Source organism: Trifolium pratense, linkage group LG6 (assembly GCF_020283565.1).
Source record: "Trifolium pratense cultivar HEN17-A07 linkage group LG6, ARS_RC_1.1, whole genome shotgun sequence".
In the NCBI taxonomy this organism is placed as follows: Eukaryota; Viridiplantae; Streptophyta; class Magnoliopsida; order Fabales; family Fabaceae; genus Trifolium; species Trifolium pratense.
The window spans coordinates 37,663,232-37,672,457 of record NC_060064.1 but is presented as its reverse complement, the minus strand read 5'-3'; the positions used below and the strand labels follow the sequence as shown (position 1 = coordinate 37,672,457).

Sequence of the window (9,226 nt, the reverse complement as noted above, 5' to 3'; positions counted from 1 at the left end):
AATTTTATGCATATTCATCTTATTTTTTCTATAATTTTTTATTGACTATTTTATTCTCTTTTTTTTAATATTGATTTGATCGTATTAATCTGTTTTGTTGCTATTTTTATGAGTATAGATTGTTCTGTTTTGTTCCGATCTATAATCTGTTTTGTTTTTATTTTTAAACATATTATTTTTTTGTATTTATCTTATATTCTTTCTATACATTAAAAAAAATCATATATTTTTTTTATATATTTTTTTAATTATTTTTCTAGTAAAATTACAATGAATAATATAAAATTTGCAATGTGATTAAAAATAATAAGGATAAATTAATAATTTGATGTTAATCGATTTTAATATATTAGTAAATAGATTTAGTGAAAAGAAAGAAGAAAAAAAAGTTGTAGAAGTTTTGCAACCATAAATTCCTCAAACGTATCATGTCATTGTCATGTTACTTCAATACTTCAAAACCCTACCATGTTTAGGTATATTATCGTGTCCTTTTTTTTTTACCCCACAACCTATCATTCACCAAAGCATCTTCATTCCCTCATCTTCTTCTTCTCAACAATCAAAAACCTTCTTTCTCTCTTCACTCCAAATTCATTCATACTCAACGATTCAACAATTAATCTTCTCCTAAACAAATAAATGGTGGTTACTGTGTCTGAAGTTGAGCTTAAAGTTCAAGCTATGAGCAAAAAGAAAACTACTATTTCAAGAAGCTGGATTTTGCTAAACCGTGATGGAAGAGAAACAGTATTAGATGTTGATAAGTATGCTATTATGCGTCTTGTTGAAATTCATGCAAGAGATCTTCGAATTATGGATCCTCTTCTTTCATATCCTTCAACCATTCTTGGAAGAGAGAAAGTCATTGTTCTTAATCTAGAGGCAAAAAAAAAAACTCTGTGTCAAATCAACCATTATCTGTTCTGTTTTTGCTCTGTTTTGTTCTGTTTTTTAAATTTTGGTTTTGTTTTTGTTTTGCAGCATATAAAAGCTATTATTACTGCTGAAGAGGTATTGGTTAGAGACCCATTGGATGATGATGTTGTGCCGGTTGTGGAAGAGCTAAGAAGAAGGTTACCACTTAGGGTAAGTGGTCAAGGACAAGGAGAAGAAGAATCATGTGCTCAAGATAGTGAAGAAAATGGTAAGCTTTTTGTTTTGTTTTTGGGAAATAATACAATGTATCGGTGGAGATTTTAATTTAGTTATTGTTGGAAAGAGTGTTTGTTTTTTACTAACCCTCTTGTTGGAAGGGGTTTCGTTAACTTAGAGTTTGGCCGTAAAATAAGTAAAATTCAACTAAGATTTTTGTTTTGTTCTTGAGAAATAATACATTGTATCAGTGGAGATTTTAATTTAAGTATGCGAATTCTTTCGCACATAGCTTATTTTGATATTTATCGGTAACTTGTTGAGGTGAATAATTTTGATAGGTTTATTGTTTGTTAATTTTTTGATCTCTTAATATTCATCTCAATAATGTACCAATAATAAAATGCGTACCAGAGTGTTCACCTGTTATTTGTTGATGGAAAGAGTGTTGTTTACTAGGTTCATTGTTTATTTTGTGTTGCAATGGAATTGAATTGTGGACTCTTCTTCTTTTTTTTTTTTAGAAATTCCATTTGAGTTTCGTGCTTTGGAAGTTATATTAGAGGGAATTTGTAGTTTCCTTGATGCACGAACAAAAGAGTTAGAGACTGCTGCCTATCCTGCTTTGGATGAACTAACCTCTAAGGTAATCATGATCTTAATTTGTATCAAGAATTATTACCATGGCACAAGAATGTGCTAACAAAAAAAATTCAATAAAAAGAGAAACTTGTGATGATATCTGTAATGAATGCATATAGGTCTTAGAGATTAAATAGGCCTAAAATGCATTAGTCAATTCTATGTGATTATTCATATTCTAGAATGATCTAGAATAATGATGAGTCAAAGATTAGTTTGTGAGCTATATATATTGACACTGAGTGCATGTAATAATCAAGCAAAATGAATGAAGAAGTTAGTTATTGTAGCTTAGTGTAGTTTGTTAGTAAATTTTAGCAATTATCTCTTGAAGTTATGAACAACCAAAAAGTTGTTCATAACAATTGGTGCTTTCATTGAGAGTTTTTCATTGCCATGACTTCTCTCTACCATAACCCGTTTCTCTACCACGATCCTACCATCATCAATGTTCACACCTTGTTGAAACCACAACAGTATCAACAACCATCTTGCATTCACACTCGATCCTCACCATTTGAATCATGCCCACCCTTCTACCAACAACAACCATACGGGATTTCCAATCCACCCTCCACCTTCACATCATCACTCACACATCCTAACCTTACCCATATCAACCCTCCAAACCGCAATAACAATCTTCAATCCATTCTCCAGCAACTCAAACACTCTCAACAAATTTGCCTTCAAACCATGTCCAATTGTATCGATGCATTTTCTGCCCTCAATGCAGATCTAACATCTTACAACTATTTTCCCACCATTACATCATCCTCCACACCTCAGGACCTCACCTACAATAACATTCATCACACGCAACAAAATACCTCTGTTTTGCAGAATTCTTTCAACAACCACCAACCACCCCTCAACAATTCCACATACACAGTCATACCCACCATCTTCACGCCACCACCACCACCACTCAAAATCTCCACTCATCCATCCAAACCTCAGGATCCGTTGCATCACACAAATCATCCATCGAGTCACACCGAACTTGTTGTTGTTGATGGCAATACTTTCTACCCATCAGCGGATTCAAACTCTCACGTCACCATGGAAGAAAAGAAGCTCGTCAATAACGACATCGTCACAGAACCAACACATTTCGACGATGTCGTCGGCGATAGCATTTTCACCGTCTCAGAAAATGACGAGAAATTAGAGATCTGTGAAGAGGTAACAGAAGACAATTTCACCCCGCCGCCATTTCTCACGCCGTTGAGGAAGAAAATAAGTTTGCACCAGATCTCATCGCAAATTTCAATCCTGTGTCTGATTCCGTTAAGCAGCAGAAACGACGTGTTTTTGACGTGACGGCACCGCTCCCACAACACCTCTTCATCTTTGATTCCGGCGATGATGAGCGACGAGTTCGTTCTCTGGCGATTTTTGGTAATGGCATTTGTGTTTTCGACCCCGGCGACAATGAGCGCAATTGTGGTTCTCCGGCGCTGAATTTGATCAACAATCATGGTATACAATCTCCTCTGCAAGCGCCATGGGATAGAGGAAAATTGGGTGTGTCTAAATCGCTCTCCTCCGTCAAACACGTCTTCCTTAATTGTTTATTTTCGTTCACAACGACAGTTGTTTCGTTTCCGGCGAGGGGAGCCACTTCTGGTTGGCCATGGGTGCAATGGAGCTCGAGTTTATATGACGACCACCGTTTAATGTCTTCGCCATGGAAATCATGCGACAACGTCATCTTACTTTCTCTGTTGTGGCTGCCGTGGGATAGAGGGAGAAAGGATTGGGCCTTGGAGATGAATTTGGACTAACGAATGTTTGCAATGGGCCTGCACACACGTTGGACTACTTGCATTTCATAATGGGGTCTAGTCAAGCTAAGAAGAATTAGAGTTTTGAGAAAGAATTTGGGAATAAGTTCACTCAATACATTTTGAATTTTCTTTGGGTTTAGATTAAATTCTAGGTTGCACTAAATTGTGGATTTTGTTAGATTACACCTTGAGGACAAGGTGGTTCTGCAAGACCAATGGAATGTAATGAATGCATATAGGTCTTAGAGATTAAATAGGCCTAAAATGCATTAGTCAATTCTATGTGATTATTCATATTCTAGAATGATCTAGAATAATGATGAGTCAAAGATTAGTTTGTTAGCTATATATATTGACATTGAGTGCATGTAATAATCAAGCAAAATGAATGAAGAAGTTAGTTATTGTAGCTTAGTGTAGTTTGTTAGTAAATTTTAGCAATTATCTCTTGAAGTTATGAACAACCAAAAAGTTGTTCATAACAATATCATCCAAGGTTTTCTAGTACCTTCCCACCCACTAAAAGAAGAAAAAAAATATTAGTATAGAAATCAGCCCCAGAGTTGAAAGCTTCAAACAAAAATAAAATCAAACCAAGTTGAAAGCTTCAAACAAAACTAAACCTAGCCAAGATTCACAAATCTTCTTCTTTCCCCTGTTTTAAGTTCTTAGAATTTATGCAGCAGTACCTTCTTGTTGATCTAGATCCCAACTTTCTACCCCATTTCATCGCCCAATTCTTTTATTAAAAGTAAAATATATTCTCATATCCATAATTTTCATCTTCACATAGCGAAGCACAATATGAGTGAAGGGAAGGGAAGAATTACATAATACATACCTTAGCATAGAGCAGCAGAGCACAGTGATGCAAAGAGGAAAGGATCAAAGGAAGCTGAAATTGATGAATATTGATATTCGGTGGAACAACTAATTGAACTCACACAACAACACATCTAGTCATCTCCTCGACAACTCATTGAGACATAAGAAGACATAAACTTTAAAATGAAATGACATAAAGGAAAAAATAAAGGTGAGATTCTCTGAATTTTTACAAAAGGAATATTGGATAGAACCGTTGCGGTCGTTGCGGTCAAAACTCAGTTGTGTTGCGGTGAAATGTTGTTGCGTTGCGGTTGCGTTGCGGCATCACGTGTGATTTGAGTTCACACCGCAATTGCGGTCCGATGCGGTTGCAGTGCCTACCGCATCCGCAATATTGCGACCGCATCACCTGATGCGGTCCGCAATTTAAAACCTTGATATCATCATCATCAAAAGAATCACATTAATACAAACAAAATAAAATTATTTTTTCCCCTTAAACTCAGATCGCAATATATATAAAATATTCATTCATATACATGTGATATAGTAGTAAGTTGTAACACTAACACCTGAAAGATATGTTATCACAAAATTATGATACACTCTGCCACTTCTACCACTTAAACATCACTCTGGTTGTTTGACATATTTGTGTACAGATCAGCAGTCGTAATTTGGATAAAGTACGAAAATTAAAAAGTGCAATGACTAGGTTGACCAATCGTGTTCACAAGGTATGTTCAATTCATAAATATTCAACATTCCTCCAATTATAAATTTTTTTTTTTTCACCACAGTATATGCTCCACTGGACCGTCTAATAGTTTGAGGGTAAGTTCGGATATCAAGTGATTATAGTCTCATTCTGATTGCAGTTGTGGGGATCAAACTGTGCTCCTTCCTACTAAATTTAGTGTCAATCACGTATTCTTCATACATATAATTGTGGTACAAATTAATGAGTGTATTCATTACTTATAAGTAGTATAGTTACCACTTGTAACTAGCTTTCCCTTTCCTCAACATATTTAGAACCCAAAATTTTCATGTTTGCACTGGTTAAGGGAGCAAAAATAGTAATTTGGCATTGGAGTTTGTGCAGTCAACTTCTCGAAAATTTGAAATGTGTTATTTTCTATTTAAAACTTTTTTTTTTTTTTGGTTTTCTTAACCAGTGACCTGGGGCACCGGTTAGAACTTAGAATGACCCTTATTAATAATATTATTAGTATGTTTGCACTTACTTAGTTATATAATTCAATTACTTGTAGATAAGGGAGGAATTAGAAAACCTACTTGATGATGATGACGACATGGCTGAACTTTACTTATCAAGAAAGTTAGCTGTTTCATCCTCTCCCTCAAGTAATAATTCTGATGGTCCCAATTGGCATCATAGTCCAAATCAAAGTTCAAAAAGACACAAATCAAGCAGAGGAAGTGCAACAACACTTCAAGAGGAAAATGATGTTGAAGAGCTTGAAATGTTACTAGAGGTTATTAAATTATTGTTCATTTCATTTTGCCACACATAAAATTGCACTAGCTACTAGACAAAACTGAATTGCAGACAGAAATTTTTAATTTTATTAGAAGCAGAAATTTTGGTTATATCAAGGTTCAAACTTCAATCCCTGCAAATTATATTTAATATTATTACTAAATGAGTTATGCTCATGATCATGATGAGGACACATGAATCGATTCTATGATGCATTAAACTTGATAATGTTGTTCTTTGCAGGCCTATTTCATACAAATTGATGGCACATTAAATAAATTGACCACGGTAATAACACTGAACTAAGCTGCATTTGCTTGTAATCTTTCTTAATTATAATTTCATTTCTGTTTTACATCCAGGTACGAGAATATATTGATGATACAGAAGATTACATCAACATACAGGTAAGTTTCAGAGCAAAAAAAATTAGCTAATTAACTAATTGCTTTGCAGATATTAATTAAGTTCTTAGCTTTTTGCCGATTAGGTTAAATTGTATTTTTGACCTTCTAACTTTCACAAACATGCGATTTTTGTTCCATAACTTTTATAATAGTATTTTTAGCCTCCTAACTTTAGCCGTTTTGGCAAAAGGCTAGCCCCCATTGATTTTAATCAAGTCAACGTCACTTGAACATTGACTCACATGTCACATTAGCATCTCATGTGAGTCGTTGTTCATGTGCTTTGACTTGTTGACCTAGCATGTGAGTCAACCGTCCACGTGCGTGTTGAAAGAATCAAAATCAGTAGGGAGTCAATCTTTTACAAAAAAGGTTAAAGTTAGAGAGTTAAATAAAAGTCTTATTACAAAAATTAGAGGTCAAAAGTGCAATTTAGCGAAATTATTTAGTAACTAGCTAGGGCACACCATTAATTTATATCATAAATATTAACAGCACTTTGGAATGTATGCAGCTTGATAATCACAGGAATCAACTGATTCAGGTATAATTAGCCATAATTCATGTATTAAAATTTAAAATATGGTATTATTTTCTATATGCTTATTCTGCATGACATATTTATATGCAGTTAGAGCTGTTCCTAAGTTCAGGGACTGTTTGTTTTTCCATATATTCATTGGTGGCTGCAATATTTGGTATGAACATTCCATATACATGGAATAAGGATCACGGATATGTATTTAAATGGGTATGTACACATTAATATCCCTACAAAAATATAAATGAAAATAACATATTCTGAATATTTGGACTAATTAATTTGTTTTTTTTTTTATCATATATATAATATATGGAAATTACAACTTTAGGTGGTGATTCTTACGGCAATGTTTTGTGGATCATTCTTTTTGTCCATAGTATCGTATGCTCGACGCAAAGGTCTTGTTGGGTCTTGAAATTAATGTATAAAGATTGTTGCGTTTTGTTGGGAGGCACTAAAATTTTAAGTCAAAAGTGTATAGGAATTAATTAATGTATGTATTTTCCTCATAGAATATACGTGCAAGTTGTGTTGGAATTTTATTTGAATTATTTGATTCTCAAGTTATAGCTGCAATGCAACACCATTGTGTGCATTATTATAAGAGGAATGATAGCGACACACTTTTTAACAAACACACTCTAACACACTATCTTCTATTGGTTAAAATTTATATGGGTCCCATAAAAGTTATATGGGTCCACATTTTTTTATGGGACCCATGTGAATTTCAACCAATAAAAGAGAGTGTGTTGGATTGTGTTTGTTAAAGAGTGTGTTGCTAGCATTATTCTTATTATATTCTTTCACTTTAGTGGAATCATTTGTTTATTTTATTTTATTTTTGATAATGTATCATTTGTTTATTTTGTTAAAAGCGATATGCTATATGGAACGACAGCCGAGTCGTCGGAAATGCACGACAGATGTGTCATGTGCGCTAGTATGTAGTTATACTGTTTGTATACTTATACTTTTCTACTTTTTTTGAAAGGATTATACTTATTATATATATATATATATATATATATATATGGGGGCTGCTAATTTAGACCCAGTTGGGTCTAAATTAGCAAGGTGCACCTTTTGAGTTGGACAAAAATACCCTTTCTTTTTTTAAAAAAAAAAAAAAAAAAACATATTGGCGCTGATCCAGTGTCGCGCGCCTACCGCAGGACCACCGTTACAGACCGTTGATTTCCATCAGACGGCCAAGAGATGATCTCATCATGGCTGTCGGATCAATCAGACAGTCCAGATCATCCATCTCCATGATAAGCCAGCGCGTGCACCACACTAGATCTGCGCCTGGAGAGAGAAAATTTCATTTTAAAAAAGCAGGACACGTGTCAACTGCTGGGTGGTTGGCGTGTTTTTTTTTTCATTTAATACTTTAAACTCAATTATTTCGTTGTAAATTAATTTTTTATTTTTTTATTTTTATACCAAAATTCATAATTTTTTTTTGTCTACAAATAGAGACTTGGTTCGTTTGATTTGGACACAAAAAAAAAACTCAATTTTTCACTACCTTTAATTATCTTTATATAATACTGTGAAACCATTTAGCTGGTAGAATGGTTTCACAGTATAACTCTCTGAAACCATTTTACTGGTAGAATGGTTTCAGTGAGTAATTTCTTAATTGTTTGCTTCTGAAACCATTCTGAAACCATTTAGCTGGTACAATGGTTTCAGAGCGTTGTACTTTGAAACCATTTCACTGATAGAATGGTTTCAGGGGAGTTGATTTTTAATTGTTTGCTTCTGAAACCATTTTACTGCTAGAATGGTTTCACAGTATAACTCTCTGAAACCATTCTTCCAGCTAAATGGTTTCAGAAGCAAACAATAGTTTTTAATTACCGTTTTATCTCATTTAATTAACGAAAAATAGTTTCAGGTCTCAAAAAATTTCATAAAATATACCAAAAGTTCCAGAATATTATCTAATATTTTATTAGAAACAAATAAAAAAACAATTGGTTTCAGAGTACAAATCTATGAAATTATTATTATTATTTGTTAAATGGTTTTAAATAATCAGCGGAATTTGTGAAAATAATTTCATGACTTGAACTAGGGAGAGTGAGGTACACAAGAGGGTTCTAAATAATTCATAGTACTTTACATAAAATTTTGGAAATTTTTTATGGAATTATAATATTTTTAATTACCTTTTTACTCATTTAATTAACTAAAAATAGTTTCGGGTCTCCAAAAATTTCATACAATATACCAAAATTTCCAGAATATTATCTACTATTTTATTATGAAAAAATAAAAAAAAAATAGAGCCTCCCTGAGGCCGCACGCGTCCCCACGCGCCGCCGGTGAGAGTGGGCGTGGGCGACGCGCACTGTTCATCGTCCCTCCCACCCGTTTTATGCAGAAACGGGTCGTGCGACCCGGTTTT

The 9,226-nt window shown here is 33.9% G+C and overlaps 1 protein-coding gene across 2 annotated transcripts; it reads left to right on the top strand.

Moving 5' to 3' along the window:
* Positions 1 to 439: 439 nt before the first annotated feature.
* LOC123889821 (magnesium transporter MRS2-I-like) lies at positions 440 to 7,391 on the top strand. 2 transcript variants are annotated; one of them, XM_045939318.1, is made up of 10 exons: positions 440 to 885; positions 985 to 1,147; positions 1,620 to 1,741; positions 5,018 to 5,092; positions 5,630 to 5,854; positions 6,103 to 6,147; positions 6,222 to 6,266; positions 6,781 to 6,810; positions 6,898 to 7,017; positions 7,139 to 7,391. In XM_045939318.1, exons 1-10 carry the CDS (start codon positions 643 to 645, stop codon positions 7,223 to 7,225), a joined length of 1,155 nt encoding a protein of 384 aa, XP_045795274.1. In that variant the 5' UTR covers positions 440 to 642; the 3' UTR covers positions 7,226 to 7,391. The 2 variants fall into 2 exon arrangements, with proteins under 2 accessions (XP_045795274.1, XP_045795275.1); XM_045939319.1 differs by lacking the exon at positions 7,139 to 7,391 and having other exon boundaries at positions 511 to 885; positions 6,762 to 6,810; positions 6,898 to 6,947.
* The last annotated feature ends 1,835 nt before the right edge of the window (positions 7,392 to 9,226 follow it).